The sequence below is a fragment of the Conger conger genome, chromosome 11 (genome assembly GCF_963514075.1).
Source record: "Conger conger chromosome 11, fConCon1.1, whole genome shotgun sequence".
Taxonomy (NCBI): Eukaryota; Metazoa; Chordata; class Actinopteri; order Anguilliformes; family Congridae; genus Conger; species Conger conger.
This window is the reverse complement of record NC_083770.1, coordinates 11,537,576-11,559,227: the sequence shown is the minus strand read 5'-3', so window position 1 is coordinate 11,559,227 and position 21,652 is coordinate 11,537,576. Positions and strand designations below refer to the sequence as shown.

The 21,652-nt window shown below is 50.5% G+C and overlaps 1 protein-coding gene across 1 annotated transcript in view; it reads right to left on the bottom strand.

The window, feature by feature from the left end:
* Positions 1–21,283, bottom strand: part of LOC133141102 (zinc finger SWIM domain-containing protein 6-like) — a 28,053-nt gene extending 6,770 nt beyond the window's left edge. The window contains exons 1-9 of the mRNA XM_061261500.1: positions 20,600–21,283; positions 9,578–9,934; positions 7,808–7,956; positions 5,898–6,048; positions 5,054–5,233; positions 4,209–4,388; positions 3,572–3,718; positions 2,895–3,299; positions 2,174–2,309 (exon numbers count right to left, since the gene is read on the bottom strand). Of these exons, the coding sequence (XP_061117484.1) occupies positions 2,174–2,309; positions 2,895–3,299; positions 3,572–3,718; positions 4,209–4,388; positions 5,054–5,233; positions 5,898–6,048; positions 7,808–7,956; positions 9,578–9,934; positions 20,600–21,020 (2,126 nt within the window). The 5' untranslated portion in view covers positions 21,021–21,283. The remainder of the gene's footprint in view (positions 1–2,173; positions 2,310–2,894; positions 3,300–3,571; positions 3,719–4,208; positions 4,389–5,053; positions 5,234–5,897; positions 6,049–7,807; positions 7,957–9,577; positions 9,935–20,599) is intronic.
* Between the last annotated feature and the right edge of the window lie 369 nt (positions 21,284–21,652).

The following is a 21,652-nucleotide window of genomic DNA, read 5'->3' as shown; positions in this document are numbered from 1 at the left end:
AACATCCGGAGGGGAGCATTCGGATGATTTACGGGTATTATTTATGTGCAGTTTCATATCCTGGAGCCTCCCGGTAACCTGTGACACACTTCCAGCCGAGGCCAGAGGAGGCTTTCTAGGGAATGCGGGATTTGCGGCCCCTCTTGTTTGGAAAGGCAGAGGGAGTCCGAGGGGGGAAGATCTCGAACCCGAAACCAAGGCCGACCGCCAGTTATTACAGAGGAGGGGGAGAGACCACACCGCAACAACACACACCGTCCAACACTCAGTGTTGCTGCATCTCCTGATGATTCTCCTCCAATGATCACACACACACACACGCACACACACACACACACACGCACAGGCACACACACACAGGCATACACACGCACAGGCATAAACAAACACGCACACACACAAACGCATACACACACACGCATACACACACACACACGCACGCACACAAGCACACACACACAGGCATACATACACACACGCGCATACACACACACACACGCGCATACACACACACACACACACACACAGGCACAGACAAACACACACACACACGCACACACACGCGCACGCACACACACGCACACGCACACACGCACACGCACACACACAGGCATACACAAACACGCACGCACACACACACGCACACACACACACACAAACACAGGCATACACAAACATGCACGCACGCACACACACACACACACATAAACACACACAAACACAGGCATACACAAACGCATGCACACACGTTCGTACATACGTACTCACACGCACACCCCTGGTTTGTAACACGCAGACTGTCTTATTGGCGTTTATGAATTTAAATCAGGCCCCAGGCAGACCCATAACAAGCAGTGTTTCTGCACTGCTGATGGCTTCTGAACGACTCTTTTCACGCACATGCCATTTTTCACTCTGTAATTACGGGATGGGGGGGCTGTACAGGTTTAACAGGTGAGACTGCAACATTCTGTCACACACACACACACACACACACATTCTGTCACACACACACACACACACATTCTGTCACATACACACACACAAACACACACACACACACACACGCACACACACACACACACACACACACATTCTGTCACACACACACACACACACACACACACACACACACACACACACACACACACACATTCTGTCACACACACACACACACACACGCACACACACACACACACAACGTTACATCCATCTTCACACACCCAGTGAGTTTACTGGCTCAGTGCAGGCTGATTGTGCTGCGGTGATTTAAGGGTTCGGCGGAGGCGCAGCGTTAAATCCCCACAGCGCCGGTCTAAACTTAAACCTGCTGGAGGCCCAGCTGTTACTGCTGCCGGTCTCCTCGGGCCAGAGAGAGAGGGGCGGAACGCTGCGTTCAAAGCTTCAGAGAGGCTCTGACAGGAAGTGCCCAACGTATACGCTTCCCCTTTGACCCCACTTCACAGAGCGAGAGAGAAAGAGGGAGGGGGGGAGAGAGAGAGAGAGAGAGGGAGAGAGGGGGAGAGAGGGGAAGAGAGGGGAAGAGAGGGGGAGAGGGAGAGAGAGAGGGGGAGAGAGGGGGGGGGCTTCGGAGGTCTTCTCGTAGCTCTTTGTTCCACCCATCGGGACAGAGAGCAAGAAAAGGAGGTGAAGACGAGGGAATTGAGAAACCACGCCAGTTAAACACGCGTGGCACACGCATGGCAGAAGGGGAGAGGTCGATCCGGGGTGAATCGTTTATAAGTCACTGTTTCCAGAAAAATACTTCTGCAAAAGATGTGCTCATGTTTTCTTGCTCAAAGAATATTCTGGCTTCTAGCTGCTAGAAGGAACATTCAATGGATTCGAATTTTCTTTAAAGATGGCGACCGCGATTGATTTCTGGGATTGGAGGTGAGAAATAAGTGACTGGAGAGAGAGTGAGAGAAAGGGGGGGGGGGCAGAGAAAGAGATTCATAGAGACACTGACTGTCCCATCTATGTATTTCCACTTCCTGGGTCATCCTAGACTCTGCCCATTCCCTCCAATGGGGGTCTTTTCCATTAGAGAGAAATATGGTAAACTTTCCGTGACAGTAAATTGAGGTGGATTTTCTTTTGCACAATCAACACAGAGGCCAATCAAGCTCCACCTGCAGTACCCCTCCCTGCCTGGTGTGGTGCTGTCACAAACCTCATGGCTCTCAGTGCAATCCTGTAGGCAAGGTCAGCGTCGTGAGGTAGCAGAGAGGAGAAGAGATACTTGGCGAAGGTGTGCATGGGGACGCTCTCCCTGTGAACGATTTCCCCCAGACCACTGTACGGACCACCTGAGAGAGAGAGAGAGAGAGAGAGAGAGAGAGGGAGGGAGAGAGAGGGAGGGAGAGAGAGGGAGGGAGAGAGAGGGAGAGGGAGAGGGGGGGGGAGGGGGGGGGGGGAGAGAGGGTGAGAGGATTATAGTTCTGAAACTGAACTCCAATGAACAAATGTTTTCATCATAAATAATGAATCAAGCAGGAATCTCCTTTCCCTTTAGTGGGAGAGCCACCATGTCAGTTACAGTGTTGGCTACAGGGAGATTCTGATTCTGGTGGATCGAGGGGGTTTGTCCAGTCTTTGGGCCAAAAATGGAGGTACCCTAACTCCTAAATGAAAAAAGGGACACGCCTGAGTGGGGGGTTTTGTGGTTGTGTGATTCTCTTCAGGGAGAATGTCTAATCTAATGTCTAACTTTACACAAAGTGTTGCTAATAAAGGCTTTATGAAGCCTATGTAAAGCCTTCATGAGCATGGCATAATGGCTTCACAAACCATGTCATACTTCATAAGGGGAGAAATACCACCTCTGCACGCAGCACATTACACATCAATGTGGCACGACCCAGAAGGTCACCCGGCTAGAGGCGAAACGTTACCTTCCAGGAGGAACATGGCCTGCTTGCGGAAGATCTTGAGGAGGCCGTGGTCCAGCACCACCTCCTGCAGCCTGCCGATGAGCTGCTCCTCGCTGCGGCCCACCTTCTCCTGGGCGTAGAGGCCTTCCGGCATGTTCCGCTGCTGCCCCAGGCCCAGCAGGGCCATCTCCACGGCCAGGGGCAGCCAGGGGTCGCCCTCCGGCTGGGGCCGGCGCGGGGGCAGGGGCTGGGGCTCCGGGCGCTTGGCCTGGCCGCCGCCCTCCGGGGGCTCCAGGAAGGAGGGGCCGTCCTCCCCCCCCCGCCCCGTCTCCGTCAGCGTGCTGAACAGGGTGCCGATGGGGTCCAGGGGGTGCCCCACCCAGCCCTCCGAGTTCGAGATGGAGGTCACGCCTTTGTGGAGCAACTCTGGAGAGCGAGAGCAGGAGCGAGAGAGAGAGAGAGAGAGAGGAAATAATTATCTTCATCATCAAGAGGATAATGAATATCTTGAATATCTTATAACATTTCACACAAGACGGTAATGTTAATATTCAATGTCTTCAAATTATAACTATCATAAAGAGAATCATTTTGAGGCAAAAAGTTAATGGCAACTCAGAAAAAACTAAAACTGTTGACAAAAAGCCTTTTGGGCCACACACACACACACACACACACACACACACACACACACACACCTTTCTTGTGTCGGCGGAAGAGCTCCAGCTGTCTCTGCTGTTGTCGGCGCAGGGTGGTCACCACGGCGATGGCCAGCCGCAGCGCCTCCCGGGGGTAACCATGTGACCTTAGGGCATCCACCCGCGCACACGCTGTCGGGACGTGTTCTACAGAGAGAGAGAGACAGAGAGAGAGGGGGGGGGAGAGAGAGAGAGAGAGAGAGGGGGGCGAGAGAGAGAGAGAGAGAGAGAGAGGGGGGGGAGCAGGAGAGGGAGCGAGAGAGAGAGAGAGGGAGAGGGAGAGGGAGAGGGAGAGAGGGGGGGAGCGGGAGAGGGAGAGAGGGGGGGAGCAGGAGAGGGAGAGAGGGACAAAGTGAGCGAGGGAAAGAGAACAAGGAAGGAGAGGGAAAGAGGAGAACAAGTGAGTGAGAAAACGAGAAAGAGGGGGTAGAGAGCGAAAGGGAGATACAGAAGGACAGGAGAAAGAGGAAGAATATAAATGTCAGCAGTCACATTGAGAAATTGAACACAAAAATATTTCACAGAGCGACTGGGAAACATGCTGATGACATGGAGCCCCCCCCACCTCCATAAAAACAGGAACAGAATCCTGCGTCCTTCGCAGTTCTGATCTCAAACGGGAACAGGAAGTTCTCACCCTGCCACATGGGCCAGCCGTGGGTGTCCGAGGGCGAGCAGTCCGCCGCGTTGTCGCGGTAACAGCAGCCGGGGTCCGGGTCGCTGTTGATGATGCGCTGCAGGTGGGGGTCCCGCCAGTGCAGGTCGCACGCCTCGATGGCCCGCGTGAACACCGTCCTGTGGGGTCTGCTGCTCGAGTCTGGGGGGGGGAGGGGGGGCACTGGGGTCAGATACGCCTAAATAAAGACGTAACGGGCGTGCTACGCTAAAGACAATCTCCAGGTGGGTGGTCGCTCGACAGGAAGTCAGGAAACAATGCAGGTACAATGACACACACCGTGCGTTAACACACAGCAGAGTGGGGACAGATACTCATCGGATGTGTTACATGAAGGAGTATCTTCAGGTGGTGCACTGTGCCCAAACAATACCACAAATTAGGACAATGTTTGTGAGATGTAGGGGAGACAGTGGAGAAACAGGGAAGAGGGCAGTCCTCCAAATGAGTGACTCTGAGAGACAGGCTTCATTAAATTAAAATATGCGGAAATCTTTATAGTCAAGAAGATTCGGCGAACTGGCTGATGTTGAGCTTTTGTAAGTTGCTTTAGAGAGTGTGCTAAGTGAGTTTAACATAATGCAGTGCAATGTCAGTTCAATTTAGCAGTGATGTTGTGAGTTTAACTCTTGCATGATCTGTGTGTCTGTCGGGAGGGTAGAGGCAAGAGCAGAAGGTCTCGGAGCAGAGAGGGGTCACGGGTTCAAATCCCTGGCTGAGAACCTGTGGTACAGCACCCCTCAGGAGGATGATTTAGCTCAGGGACACAAACAGGAAGTGGTTTCTCACACCTGATCGGGTCTCACCTTGGTTGCCATGCGCACCCTGAGGGAGGGAGTGGCTGAGGTTGGGCAGCTCGCTGCCATGGTTACCATCCTCCAAGGGGCAGACGTCAACGGAGTTCCACTTCCTGAGCTGCCGGAGCCACGCCCACCTGTGCTCCGCCCGACAGTGTGGGTTCAGCACCACGCACATCCACAGAGCTCCTGCAGACATGCGCACACGCACACACACACGCACAGACACAGACACACAGACATACAGGTGTCATACAGATGTAACATTGTGATGCAGGTGTGATGTATAGATTGTTTGAATGGACCAAGTGCCTGTGATGTCACCCACTGACTATCCATGGGCTTGTAAAAAGCGTTTTGAAACCGCAGAAGTACATTTTTCTGGCGCCTCCGTGTTATACAATTTTCAGCCAGAGACTAGGCAGTAAGTGAGGCTCCTCCACACAGACTGCGTGTGAGGCTAACAGAGGCTAACAGTCCCCGATTCCTCCTCAAAGAATTACTGTGTTGTCCAAATAACTTAATGCACATAATGACACATTAGCAGAAGAAATAAATCTTGTCTTTACATTGAGAGGGAGGCTGAAACGCCTGCTGTATACTGGAGCCAACCGCAGTGCTGCTAGTGAGCAGCGTATCTCTGCAAGATCAGGAAATGAGCCTCAAAAACAAAGCCCTGTTTTGGCCCCTTGGTGTGAAAGGTGTAATGGCGGTGTAATACAGGTGTAACGGTGGTGTAATACACGTGTAATGGCGGTGTAATACAGGTGTAACGGTGGTGTAATACAGGTGTAACGGTGGTGTAATACAGGTGTAACGGCAGCGTAACGGCAGCGTAACGGCAGGCACTCACCCAGCTCGTCCCACAGCTGCCTGTACTTGTCGGTCATGGCCGTGCCCTGCTGTCTCCAGAGCGCCAGGCGAGGGTCGGCCATGAACTGCTCGGTGATCAGAGTGAGCATCCGAGCCCCGTTAGAGTCCCGCATCTTCAGCATCTCCCGCACCTGCAGAGAGAGAGAGAGAGCTGTGATACACACACACGTGTACATACACACACACATGCACACACACACGTGTACATACACACACACATGCACACACACACACACACACACGGACACGCACTCACACAAAGGCACATGTACACACATACAAACACACACATGTACGCACACACACACAGACACGCACTCACACAAACACACAAATACACCCATACACCCATACACAAACATGCACGCACACACACACACACACAAATACACACATTCACCCAAGCACAGGTTTCCTGCTGAGAAGTGAATGTGCTGCTATTTATTCAGTCAGAATTAGCTCCTTTAGGAGCTGCCCCACATTTATTTGCAGGAAGGGCAAATAAATACTGAAATGTGAACTAACAGACTGAGAGCTCTGCTACAAACATCAGAGACACAAATAAGCCCCACGCTGAACGCAAGCCCCGAAAAATCCATAAACACTCAGTGAATGCACAGAGAACACTCTCTCTGTCATTAAACTGGAAAAGACATTAGCAGCAGAAGGCTAAGTACTTTAATGTGTGAACACAAGGGGGAGAGAGGCTTTAAAAACAGCACCCCACTCACTCAGAGAAACTCACTCTGTCGTTAAAACAGCACCCCACTTATTCAGAGAAACTCACTCTGTCGTAAAAACAGCACCCCACTTACTCAGAAAAACTCACTCTGTCGTTAAAACACTCCACTTACTCAGAGAAACTCACTCTATCGTAAAAACAACACTCCACTCACTGAGTCGTAAAAACAACACTCCACTTACTCAGAGAAACTCACTCTGTCCTAAAAACAACACTCCACTCACTCAGAAAAACACACTCTGTCGTAAAAACAACACTCCACTCATTCAGAGAAACTCACAGTGGCGTTAGAGCAACAGAGAATCTACGCTGAGAGGTGCTCAGTGCTCAGTGGTGCTAGGCTAACAGAATCTACACTGAGATACTCGGTGGTGCTAGCCTAACAACAAATTGACACTGAGAAACTCAATGCGGGGCCAGGTTAACAGAGTTTATACTGAGAAACTCATTGGTGCAAGGCTAACAAAGACTTGATGCTGAGAAACACAGTAGCGTTAGGCTAACAGAATCTACACTGAGAAACTCAGTCAAATCAACTCTACGTCGCTCTGGATAAGAGCGTCTGCCAAATGGCAATAATGTAATGTAATGAAAGTCACTCTGGTTCTTGAGTAACACCAGGACTAGTTACACACTAGTTACATCACCCTCTGATGATGAAGTAGCACCCTGCGCTAACGCGCTAACACACAGCACCAGGCCTCGCCTGCTGCATCGTGACTCACTGAGGAGATTTTTAATTAAGCGGCGTGTCCAGGATAAATTAAGGATCGGAGACACGCGTTTACCGTGACGTTACAGGATTAAAACACTGCTCACACCTCACACTCCTCCATTATGCCTTAAATAAACATGAATAATTAATCTTTTTTTAATTAGAATTTAGATTTTTTTTTTTTTTTTCCTAAGAGAACGAGGAAAAAAACGATCAGAAGTCGTGTGAAAACGGACCTGCTTTAACGGGAGTAACCCATGGAGGAGGGACAGAAGGAGCCTGTGTGAATTTAAAGTGGGGGCAGAGAACAGTTGATGGGCAGGACTCCACAGAGGAAGGAAGAAGAAGGAAGAAGTGGTACAGAGTGTGTGGCCTTCGAGGGGGAGGGGGCGGAGGTCAATGGGGTGGGGTGCGGTGGGGTGAGGGGGCATACCTTGGCGAAGAGGAGGTTGAGCTGCTTGCCGTTGCCGTGGTAACCGCCCTGCGAGAGGAAGAGCTTCACCTGCTCCTGCACTTGCTCCTCGTCCAGGTGCCAGCAGTTCTCATCCTCCACGCTGGCCCCTGCCGTGGGGTCCGGGGCCCCTGCACAGACAGCAGCAACACACGGCCTTAGTCACTACTCACACTCACCGACTACTCACCGACTACTCACCGACTACTCACCGACTACTCACCGCTTATACCGCTGTCCTGGCTAAATTACAAACCCTAATCAATCCCTGATTTCATTGCCTAAAAAAAAAAAAACTTTCCCTCTCCATATCAGCTGATGTGTGGCGAGCGTTCTGGCACAAAATGGCTGCCGTTGCATCACCCAGGTATGTGCCACACATTGGGGGTGGTTGAGGCGAGTTTCCCCCTCAACACTGTAAAGCGCTTTGAGTCGCCGGCTGGTGAGAAAAGCGCTACATCAACGCAAGGAATGAAGGAATGAATTACTCAGGATTACTCACAGCTCCCACCATGCTTATTTACTGATTACCTTTGGACTACCAATTACTCACTGCCTACTCACAGCCTTTCTGCCTTCTGCAGAGCCTGGCTCAGATTTACAGAGTAACTGACTGTCTGACTGCGTGGGCACAGTTTTATTTATGGCTTGACTGGAGGGGCTGGTCACACGTTTGCTCCCATTGGTATAGCGTGTTAAAGCCCCACCCATTGCAACAGTGAGAGAGAAGGAGGTTGTGCAATTGTTTGCTCATGAGAAGATAAGACTTTTACATTTTTAATCTATGGGAAATTCCATTGTTCCAAACCACTTCCTAGGTCCAGTTACGCGTTTGCGGTGTGCTGAACTAATACTCCACAGTTACTGACAGGAGATTAACAGCACACTGGAGACTGGCTTCCTGTTCCTGGTTCCTCCCTTTCAGCACAGTGTATTTCAGAGATACCAGACTCCTTATTCAGACTCCTACAGAACCAGATCTGGCTTCAAATATCACTCATTTTGGGCTCAAATACTTTTCAGTGCTCTACTGATCTTGCCTGGTGCATCTGAGCCGCCAAGCAGGAGCAGATGGGTGGAGTTTACACTTTTTGGGATCATTTCATTGGTCACAAAAGGCCAGGCAAGCTTAGTCGAATACAGAAAAGTGTTTGAGAGCGCTTACCCATCGTTCGCTCGATTTGGGATGAGCCAAATACAAGGTTGCATTTTTTGGTTTGGCACCGTTACGTTTCACACTGCCACGATTTAAGCGAACCACGATTTCTAAACAAAAGCACTCGTGTGCTAAGGTCGTTCACTTATCGGACAGAAATTTGCGGCGTGAGTCGAACAAAAACCAGACCAACATCCTATAACGCACAGCGCAGCTGAATCCAAAACCATTTGAACGCAGGTCTGCGCAGAACACAGGGCGGGTACTCTCCCCCCCCCTTCCCCTCTCCCCTCTCCCCTCTCCCCTCTCCCCCCTCTCCCCCTCTCCCCCCTCTCCCCCCCTCCCCTCTCCCCCCTCCCCCCTCTCCCCCCTCTCCCCCCCCTCCCCTCTCCCCCCTCTCCCCCCTCTCCCCTCTCCCCTCTCCCCCCTCCCCCCTCCCCCCTCTCCCCCCTCTCCCCTCTCCCCTCTCTCCTCTCTCCTCTCTCCTCTCTCCTCTCTCCCCTCTCCCCTCTCCCCTCTCCCCTCTCCCCTCTCCCCTCTCCCCCCTCCCCTCTCCCCTCTCTCCCCCTCCCCCCTCCCCCCTCCCCCCTCCTCACCGTGGACCTGGTTGATCTGCGAGTTCTGCGACAGGATGTCGTCGGCGAGCCGCTGGGCGGTGGGCAGCACCTCGGTGTGGTGCACGGTGATGAGGTACTGCACCAGCTTCTGCAGCTGGTCGCGGCTCATCTGCAGCAGCGTCTCGGAGATGGGCAGGTGCAGCCGCGCCTGCAGCGGCCGGCGGATGCGCAGCAGGGACAGCGCCACCACGTGGGCGCAGTAGAAGATGTCGCGGTCGCCGCAGCTGCACGTCACCGCCGTGATCTTGCAGCGGTCGAAGCTGATCGACACGCTGTAGGACGCCTCGGGCTCCGTCGTCGTGGCCGGCTCACGCACCGTCCCGCTCAGGTGGAACCCTGGGAGAGAGAGGGGGGGAGAGAGGTTAGGGAAGTCCGGGGAGAGGAGGAGAGGTTAGGGAACATCAGGGGAGAGGGGGGGAGGTTAGGGAACATCAGGGGAGAGGAGGAGAGGTTAGGGAACATCCGGGGAGAGGGGGGGGAGGTTAGGGAACATCAGGGGAGAGGAGGAGAGGTTAGGGAACAGCCGGGGAGAGGGGGAGAGGTTAGTGAACAGCCGGGGAGAGGGGGGGAGGTTAGGGAACATCCAGGGAGAGGGGGAGAGGTTAGGGAACATCCGGGGAGAGGAGGAGAGGTTAGGGAACATCCGGGGAGAGGAGGAGAGGTTAGGGAACATCAGGGCAGAGGGGGAGAGGTCAGGTAACATCCAGGGAGAGGAAGAGAGGTCAGGTAACATCCAGGGAGAGGAGGGGGAGAGGTTAGGGAACATCCAGGGAGAGGAGGGGGAGAGGTTAGGGAACATCCAGGGAGAGGAGGGGGAGAGGTTAGGAAACATCCAGGGTTTGGGGTGCAAGTCAATTGAGCCAAAATGAGCATTCTAGGATATCAAAAGAAAGCTCTTGCGATCTATCTAGTGGTAAAAGATGTGGATGTACCATCCTAAACTACATTGAAATAAAGGGTAAAAACCTAAACAAAAACATTGCTTCATTCAAATTTGTTTTGGCCCTCCTGTACAATATGGAAAATGGTACTCGAATGGTCAATGGTTGGCATTTATATAGCAGTTCAATTGATGCTTCTCATTCATCCATTCATACACACACTCACACACCAACGGCGATTGGCTGCCATGCAAGGCACCAACCAGCTCGTCAGGAGCATTTGGGGGGGGTCACGTTTCTTGCTCAGGGAAATTTCGACACACCCAGGGTGGGATCGAACCGGCAACCCTCCGACTCCAACTTGCGCACCATACCCTCTACATGCCCTTTGACCCAGAGGGCTGCAGGTTCAAAGCCTGTAAATGGCGAATTCAATTACATTTTATTGATACTGTGTTTTTTCCAGAAGACTGTCACAGGAGCAGCAGGAGCGCTAACACCAGACCAGAACCCTCAAGATAGCACATGAGGTAAAATAATCTCCCTTACGGGGAGAAAAACCCTTAAACAGCGCTGAGAGAAAACTCCCCCAATGGGAAGATATCCCAGGAGGGACCCGGCTATAGAGGGGGAGCCGATGCTCCGCTGCCTGGGAAGGACAATGGAAGTGTGGGATGATTTATCACCAAACATTTCACAGTCTATCGCCCCAACATTTACTCTGTATCCTGCAGCTGTATGAATTAGACCTGGGTCAAATACGTAATTGTTTCAGATTCAAATACTTTCCTACACTTTACTGAGCTTGCTTGTCTGGTATACTGGAACGGATTAAACACTCTCAAAACTGGCTCAACGGCACCAGGCAAGATCAAGTGAGCACAGAAAAGGATGCAAAACATATTTTCCATACGTATTAGACCCAGGTCTGGTATGAATAGATAATACTAATAGAAAACACACAGCTGGATGCACCAACCGCAGTAGTCATAGCAACCCTAAAATATTATCATTTCTTCCCCTTTCCTTCCACTATTTCACAGTTTTGTGCAAATACATTATTTTGTAATCGTAATTATTTAGGCTGTTCATACAGACTGACTGATGGTCAGATGACTTACTTCCATTAGGACTACTACGAGAGGGAGTAGATATGTAACATTATAGCTAAGCAAACAGGGAAGCTTCTGAAAAACAAACAATCCTAAAATAATAATAAAGTAATAATTAAAATAATAATAATTCATAATAATAAAAAATTAATTTCCCTTACATTGACATACATTGTCTTTTGCAAGAAGTGTAAATGCCATGTAATAGATTGACACAAATACATGTCAAACATTTTGAAATGTTTTTCCAAAATTTGACCAGAATAGAGGGATGGAGAATAGAGGGATGGAGAATAGCAGAACAGAGGGGGAGAAAGCAGGAAAATGAAGGGGGGGATTATGGGTAACTCCTGGAGTAACCGAAGGGCGTTTCACACAGCCGCTAATTTAAACCGTGTTTCATCTCCTACTTCAGCAGTCCTTGGGAGACCCTGGTAAATATATGCGCATACATGATGCGTTTATTAAGCAGAGTGATGGGAGGAGCCAGAGGGGTGTGAAATATGTACTCATATCCATATGAAAGGCACGTAGCCCGGCCGCCATCATGCATTTATTTATTATCTGTGTATCAAAGAGGAGGTAAAGCAGTAATATTATACGGACATTAATATATGCATAGAGATGACTGAATATTGATATCAGAGCTTTCTTTTTTCCAATTAACTAGCTCTTGCAACTTTTCTTCATCTACAAATTTCGAAAGGTCAGCTTCACACAGAGGAGACACTCCCTCACGGTCCATACAAACGCACGGTCCTCACAAACACACCATCCTCACAAACACACGGTCCTCACAACGCACGGTCCTCACAAAAACACCGTCCTCACAAACACACGGTCCTTACAAACACAATGTCCTTACAAATACAATGTCCTCACAAACACACCGTCCTCACAAACACACCGTCCTCACAAACACACGGCGCTCACAAACGCACCGTCCCCACAGAAAGGCTTTCTCCCCCTGCCATAGTCCACCTGCTGAGCAGCTGATTCAGTCCCTGCTCTCATTCTCTAAACAGCTCTTCTAGAAGATCCAAGCCCCTGGAATCTCCTACGCATTCCCCGAAAGAGTATACGGGTTTCCTCCCGATGCTCCGGTGCGCACACACACACACAAACCTTGACATCATTTTTCTTCTGAAAACACTAAACATTGGGGCCGCAACATTGGCCAATCTGACGTTTGTGAGAAAGAGCTTCAACAACCCATAACATTCCAATTACAAAATAAAACCCTGCGATGTGAATGCACGATTAACTTACAACGCAGAGAATGGCAGCGAGCTGGTGAAACGGCCGTGAGCCTGAACACACTCCGGTGTCAGATACAGTACAGCTGCATGGCACCAACAGCACCAGTGTGTTCTGCTGGCCTTAACGGCACCTCGGTGAATGTGATTTAATAGAGCACTTTTAGTTTTAGATCAGCACTAAACAGCCAGGACAGAGAGCTCTGTTCTGTGAGGACACCCTGTCCCACGTCCTGGAACACCTGGAACACAGGGTGTACCTCTGACTGCTCACAGTGCACCTCTCGTCAAGTCGCCTGATTTGAGGATGGTGGGGGGGGGGGGGGGGGGAATAGTTAGCCTACTTAAAAATTTAAAAGGTGCAATAGGTAACTATTATAGGACTTGGAACCAATTTTCAACCAATGAGCTTGAATTATTGTACAGCTATACGATTGGTACAGTGCCGGGCCGTCAACTGTACATTTTGAAACCCGAATTTAAGGTCTATAAACACAGGCAGAGGGTGAGTCAACATGCCAGTGAGCCTTTTTCAATGATAGGAAGGGATTTACAATGGTCTTGTAACAATGTTTTAACACATAAATCTTACCTATTGTACCTTTAACTTGTTTTTGTTTTTGTCTCATACAATGAGGCACGAGGCCATGGTATATTGACAATATCGTCATGGCTACAGGGTACCGTCAGGCACGAGAGTCAGGCTCATGTAAATTAGTGAAGGTTCATGTGGGGTTGATTCAGGAAAGGTTTGGGAAATCTATGGTCCTGCACAACCTGAACTTTTGGACAGTATCCTTCAGGGGGAAATACGATTACTTCCACCTCTCGCTCTTCCAGTCTGACACACGGGTAAATATCACACCTGGCGGCTGAACCTGGTCCGAGTCCTTCAGGTGGAAACGGGATTTCTTTCACCATTACTCCTCAGAGAGAGGGGTACATACCACAGTGAAAGGCTGTACGTTAGCTCCAAACCTTTTAAATATACAGTACATCTGCAATGGCAAAGTCGGGACCAATGAATATATTAAGGTTGGCGCACACCGTTTCGCACCAGGAACACTATTAAAAAACTAATAAAAATACCTTTCACTTTTTGATTTACATTTATTTGACATGGATTCAGTTGGCAGAAGCTTTAGTGAGAAGTGGCAGGAGCCAGGCATAGCAATACAGACCACACACACACACACACACTCACGCACACACACACACACACTGGGGACTCAGTGAGACATCACAGCTGCACACACAAGCCGTTTCCAGCATATCACCTTCCCTCTGGGCGGTCTCTACCCCCCCTCCCCCCGCACGTCAGAGCAGCAGTGACCTCCCCCTGCACCTGCCACACGCATCCGAATTTCACTCAACCGCCTCCGAGTCAAAACAGGAAGGGGTTCCCTCTGCACACAGCTGGAGCAGAGTGGGGGGAGGGGTACCCCGAATCCCAAGGCCCCAATCTCAGGCACAGTGCTGGAGGGACATCCGTGCAGGAAATCCCCCCATCCAAAAACTCCCTCCCTCACCCCTCCGCCCCACCAGAGCCCTCGGCACACACACGCACCCCCTGTACCGCACCAACCCGCCCCACACCCCCCTCCGCCCCCAGAGCAGGGGAGACAGCAGGTGCAGAACATTCCCACGTGTAATAACATTACGGGAACCAAAGAGCTGTAACTCTATCCAGGGGGGACAAATAATAACGTAACACTGCAATAAGAGACTGGCGTGGGGGAGGAAAACGGGAAAGCAGGGTGTGTTCGTGGAGGAGGGGGAGAGAGACAGGAGGCGAGTGAGGGAGAAGGAGAGAAAGAGGGAGGAGATGGAGACGGGAGGGAAGAGAGCAAGTGAGCAAGAGAATAAAAGTTTGCCAGAAGCTCTGGGGGCGTCCAAACACTCAAAAAATGTATCCTCCTTTCCTCCACCCGTCTCCTCCCCCCATACGTCCGGATAGGAGACGTGGTGGTAGCGGAGGAAAGGAGAAACGCACCCTGTGTTTATTAAGGCACTTCCTCTTCACCTAGAGCCGCCTTTAACCTTTAACCCCTCACTTCCTGATGCATGGGGAGAGGCCATTTGTCAGAGTGATGCAGCATGGGGGAATGGGGGAGAGCGTAAAAAACCTCCCAAAAAAAACCTTCCATTGTGTAAAGTGCCTTTTCACCACCCTAACCAGCCCCTCGCACAATCCAAAAAAAGTTTAAAACAGGACAAAAACAAAGCCACAGCCTCACACTCATAAACCTGCTAATATGTTTGAATGCTCCGCTCTCAGGTAAGGAGAAACTTAAAACTTAAAGTGAGGTTACGCTCGCATGGACTCCAGGAATGTGTGTTTATTACGAAAAGGCGTTCATCTGACACCCCTGCTCCAGGTGCGCTCCAGAAGCCAAGGAGCTCACCTGCGCAGGGAGCTCCACCTGTCTCTCCCCCTGAGACCTGAGATCCACCCACACCAGGGACATGCCATTCCACACAACCTTCTGTGTGTGAGTAAACACAGTGCACACAGGGACTTACCCACCCGCCCATCCATATGGAGGACACACCACACACACACACACACACACACACAGGGAGAATACTCACACACACATAAACATGCATATACAAATAATCATAAACAAACCCTCATACATGTGTACACACACACTCAGTGAGACTACTCACACACACACACACACACACACACACACACACACACATAGTGAGACTACTCACACACACAAACAATCCTAATCAAACCCTCATATATGTGTGCGCACACACGCATAAACACAAACAACAATAATCAAAATCAGATACACAACCGGGCTCCCTCCTGTAAGCCGAGTCAGTCACACTGAGGACCCATTCTCTGTGCTAAATATGGCATCCATACAGCCCACATCCTTTGGGCTAAATCAGTGCACTGCGGGACCACTGCACTGGCCTGGCTTACACCTCCACTTCCTCCCGATTCTCAGGCCTGGGCTCCCTCTCACTCCCCCTCTCTTCTCATTCCCCCTCGGCCTCTCTCCTCACATGCTCCCTCTATCCTTTCCCAACTGCTGCTAATCAGCTGGGGGTTCCAACAAGAAGAATGATGGAATCCTTAGCAGTTCAGTGTGTGTGATTCACCAACACACACACAAACACAGAGTGGAGTAAACTGATCTGGGATCAGCTGAATGGGGCACACACCGCTCATAGAGCGCTGCATTAGTGTTGGCTAAACTGATCTGGGATCAGCTGAATGGGGTAGACACAGCTCATAGCGCGCTGCATTAGTTTTGGCTAAACTGATCTGAGATCAGCTGAATGGGGCAGACACAGCTCAGTGCGCTGCATTAGTGTTGGCTAAACTGATCTGGGAACAGCTGAATGGGGCAGACACAGCTCATAGTGTGCTGCATTAGTCTTGGCGAAACTGATCTGGGAGAATCTAATGCTGCGGAATCCTTCCCACCTGCGACAGAGGGAGAGGTTTTCCACACTCAAGCTGTGCGGATTAGGGAAGAGAATAATTTGTCTCACCCAGTGGAGCAATCAGCTGTTTTACCTCCTCTCCCCACCGTTCTTCTTCCCTCAATCTGGCCCTGCTCTTTCTACCTCTTCACGCTCTCTTCCTGCTCACCCCCTCTCCGTCCCTCTCTTCACGGGCAGCCTGCATACTAAAAAGAAATGCATCCTCCCTTCCTTCACTCGTCTCCTTCCCAGATACTTCCAGAAGGAGATGAGTGGAGGAAAAGAGGATGCATTGCTTTTTAGTATTGGGATTCTCTCTCTCTCTCTCGCTCTATCTCTCTCTCAGTAGAACAGTGCAGCAGTCTGGTTCAGGGTCTCTGTACATCAGTGAGGGAGGTGTGGTAGGGGGGGGGGGGGGGGGGGGGCGTATACAGTTGCGCTGAGTGATGGGTGATGTGCTAATCACATTACCCCCCCCAGCCGGAGAGTGCAGAACTGAGAGCAGAGGAGAATAAATCTTTATTAGCAGAGTCTTGTGGGCCTCAGCGATCGATACAGAGCTACGGCCTGTCGGAGAACACCTCTATCACACACACACACACACACACACACACACACACACAGGCAGATACTTATACACACACACAGACAGATACTTACACACACACACACACACACACACACACACATATGCACTTATATACATGCACAGCCATGCAACACACACACACAGACACACATGCAGGTGTGCCATGTGAGATGTGACAAGCGCCAAGGTGTGTGAAATGGCAAGACCCTCGGAGGTAGGCATACTATGCGTGTTCTCCAGACAAATATTCATGCTCAGTCAACAGCAGACGTTTCTCATTACACAGTTTATACAAGGACCATTTATCAATTGGGGATGGGGGTGGGTGGGGGGGGGGACACCCCAGCCAGATGTAAGAATGGGAACTTGGCCACTGTACCGAGAGATCATTCATCAGGTCCAGCCGCACAGATATCGGCTGCTTCCAAACACACGCATTACCTCACGTCCGAGGGAGTCACGTTTCCCACCTACCGATGCGTTTCTGGGGCGATGAGAGGCCCAGGAGAGAGTCTGAGATGAAAGCGCTGTTCTGTCGCTATCTCGCACACACGCATACAAACGCGCACAGCTCCTGTTTTCGCTGTAAACATGCCCCCCTTCGCCACACACACACACACACACACACACACACACAGACACACAGACACACAGACACACAGACACACAGACACACACAGTCTTCAGCTCATGTAACCCACCATTATAATAAGAGGATCATATGCCTGCCATACACAACACATCAGTAACACATTAATAACACATTAATAGCACAAAGGCTCTGCGAGAACAGAATCCGCAGGGGGGAGTGGCCTCCGCCACGATTGTCCAATCACAGCCGCAGTACCATGGGTGAGCCGAACTTTGAAGTTGACTGCCAGTTACAGCAGCCCAAATCCTGACCCTAGTTCCGTGATGCCTGGTGAAATCCCCAGGTGGGACGCACCCACATCTGGAATAACATCCAGAGTTAAATCTTTGTAAGCCATCCGACATTACATCAAGCCACACCGAACATAAACATATGCACCCTAAGTGTAAAAAAGCAATAGTGGAGTAAACTGACCTGGGATCAGCTGAATGGGGCAGTCACAGTTCATGGAGTACTGCATTAGTGTTGGGGAAACTGATCTGGGATCAGCTGAATGGGGCACACACCGCTCATAGAGCGCTCACAATAATGATCAGAAGAGGAGGAAGCCAACGTCCCATCTTGCGCATTTGTATTAAATATCTGCCATTGTTTCTGAGGATGGGATTGGGGGGGGGGGGGGGGGGGCATACCCTGGGGTGAGCCGCTTCCCCCTGCACCCGACATCGGGGTGAGAACCCTCTTATCTCCCTCACCCAACTCCCGAAACCCACTGAGCAAACATCAAAGGACAATCACTAGTGTATTTGGAATAATACAAAAGAACAAGAGTAACTGTTATTATAACTGCAACGCTGGTATAACTAATTATGGAGACATGCATCACTTGGTGGCGGGGGTGGGGGTAGCCCGAATATACAGTGTTTTATGATCTTCCTTCTGGTGCAGAGAGAGGAAACGTGATCCCGCCGTCCAAATCTTAATAAGCTCTTTGAAATCAAGCCCCCCGCGGACCCCTCCCCCTAAAAAAGACCGAAGTGGCCTTTCCTGTGCTGCCGAATGAGAGGATAGCGTGTGCAGCGTGTCTCGCGGACTAATGAGAAGCCCCAGTCACCCCCTCCACTCCACACGCCGTTTCCCCGAAAAAAGAAGCCTGCATCTTTTATTTATCGCCTTTTGGCTGGCTTTTTCTCCGAGAATTCCAGGCGACTCCGAGATGCGATCGGCCAAGAAACATTCCCTGAGTGATACCCTGGTGTTCCTCATTGCAAGCCCACATAACGACACACACACACAGCAGCCCCTGCCAGCAAAACCGAAGCTAATTCTAGTCTGCAACCTTTGGAAAACAGACAGCAGTTCCCATTCATCTTACAAAAACAGCCCCAGAAAAAAAACGGCCCGGATGCACAGAGCTTTCATCAGATCCAATAAGGGCCGAACAGAGGCAGGCTGTCTATACGAACTGGGAGTTGGACCGACTACAGATGAGGAACCGCTCAAGCCCCGCTTCGGAAGGGGGTGGGGGGCATACAGTGAACATAGAATAGGGTTTGAAGAACGTATTAGAAATCAAATAATGCAGTGCAGAGAGGGGATTCTGATCCTGAGCCGAGCCCAATGGTGGGGAAACCTGAAGAACAGCCCGCAGATCGGAGTCCTCAGCGCGACATAACCCAAGCAGTAAACAAAGGTGCTGGAGCGTAGCGCGTGCAGCCCCAGCGAGTGGCGCACATTCGGATTCCACAGATTATTTCGACAATGGAAAGTAGGAATGTGCTCTGACATTTTCACTGCTCTTGGGTATTCATTGCATTGTTTTTCCTCCGTTCCGTTCTTGTTTCTGCCTTGGCAGTGCCTTCCGATTTCTAAAGTGGCCAAATCCTGCGTTCAGACAGGACAAATGGGCACCGATTACTTGTGAATCGACAATTTCCGGCATGGAATATTTAAGCCGTAGCCTACATCTTTAAATCGCCAGCACGGCCCTCTTTTCAAATATTTTCTATTTCCAAACAGTGAAAATACATTTAAAGGTTTTTTTTTTCCATTTCAGAAAGCTGAAAAGCAGCAATTGCACATTAAATTGAAACGAAGTTGCAGGCTTGCAGTGGGCTATTTGATATGCGCACTCTATATCTGGAGAAAAGAAACGAGAGGTTGCCTGCTCCCAGGAAAATTCATAACCACTGTGGTCTTTTGCGATAACAAATCTGTTGGCTATAGCTGGTATCCAAACAGTCGTGTACAATTACGTTCCACCTGCCAGTGACTGAAAGGAGTGCATACCGGAATGCTTGGGAAAAAAAGATAAACCGTTGCTATAGCAGGTTACAGCAAATAACCTCCCCCACCTCCACCCCTTTCATTTCCACTCCAAAAAAAAGAAAAGAAAACGACAGTCAAGAGGGGTAACATTAAACTAGCTATCCATCTAGCTACGCCCAAACATGTAGGCTATGCTTAAAATATCTGTTTAAATTTGTAGTTATGCTACGTATTTCGTGAGACGTGAAAATATGAGCCAATATGACGCACGTCGAACAAAAGTCATTGTCTGAAGAGGAATGATCACTTGGCTAGCTATGCAACCTTGTTGTTCGTTTACATTTCTAGTAGAGCAATGATCACTTCCGTAATTATTTTCCACTCGACTTCAGTTGGGTAGCTAATACAAAACATATTTCCCGTTGACTAAAATAGCTTGCCAGCTACCACACAAGCCTACTTGTACCGACCACGTATATTTACATAATTAGCAAGGTAGCGCTAGCAAGCTAATTAGCCTATCTGCCTTCTCCAGCTCGGAGCTGGAACACAAAAGTAAAAATGTGAAGGGATGTGCATTGTGTTTATGCAGATCGCACATGTAATGCCTGCTGCGCCTTACGGACACATTCCGTCCTTTGTTCAAAGCAAATTAGCCCATTTTCGCTTTCCACCGTGGTTTTCACACTGTTCTTCGTGTTTATTCGACATGTATTTTACCACTAGTCGATGACAACGTTTGCCTTATTCTCTGACTGTGGGCCCTCTCGGAGTTTTGGAAATAAATTCGAATAAACAGAAAACAACCCCCCCTCCTCCACTGCCCTCCCGTCCAACTCCCGAGATCACTCACCGACTTGCAGTACGTTGTCAACGCACCCACTCTCGACCAAAGCGACACCCCGTCTGAAAGGCAGCCGACTCTCGTCGCCTTTCTCACAGGCAGCTGCGCTCTCCTCTCCGCCGGTATTGAAAGAGGAATACATGCATATCTCCCGTTCACTCCGAGGGAAAGACCAGTACACAATCCTTCTCTGGACGGGTTCCGGAATCCTCTCAAAGCGCTCTTCCACCCTCTGGAACGGCCACTTCTCCGCCACCTTCCTCGCCGCGATGTCCAGGAGCGACTCCGGACTCTGGGTTTTGCACGAACCCGTCTGGCCGGAACCAGAACAGCCAGATCCTCCAGCCCGCTGACCCTGTCGGCAGGCAGAATTGTAGCCAGGTCGGCAGCATAGCCGTTTGGCCGGGGGCTGCTGAACGCGCTCCGCCATGATCGCACTGCTTTCGCCCCAGTGCGAGTCACCGTACCCTATTAATGGGACAAGGAAGAGAGAAATATACAATTTAGTCGATTGTTTGCCGTATATGGGCAGACCGGCCTTGTGTGGTAAAGTGGGCGGTCACTGTGGGGGCTGTCAGATCCTTTGTGCGACCAAATTAAGGAAGAGTGGGTGGAGCTGCGACTAGCTGCCAATCCATGTGTGACGCCATATAAGGAATGGAAGGCGGAATTCCCAACTGTCGGGTAATCCTCACTGAAGTCCTAAAACAACCGAAAAGGAGGAGTTCGTGATTGGGAAAACTTTTAAGTTCTTCTCGCTTGAGTGTGTGGGCGGAGCTGCGACCCGTGGGCGGTCGCATTTTTTCCCACAGGGTGGGAAGGGGTGGCTTTGGCCGTTCCGAACGGCAACCGCGAGCCTTTTCCAAAACATCACGAGTCCGGGCAGTGAGGGACGGAGGGGGCAGGGTCCGTCGGGTTTTCCGTGTCCCTGACAAATGAATTATTCCTGTCATCGTCAGCTGGCCCGTCTGCAGCTGGGGGAGGGTTGAGGCGTGGAGGGCGGACGTGACGCTCTCGTGCATGGTGATGTTTTATTCAGAATGGAATGCGGGGCTGGTCTGA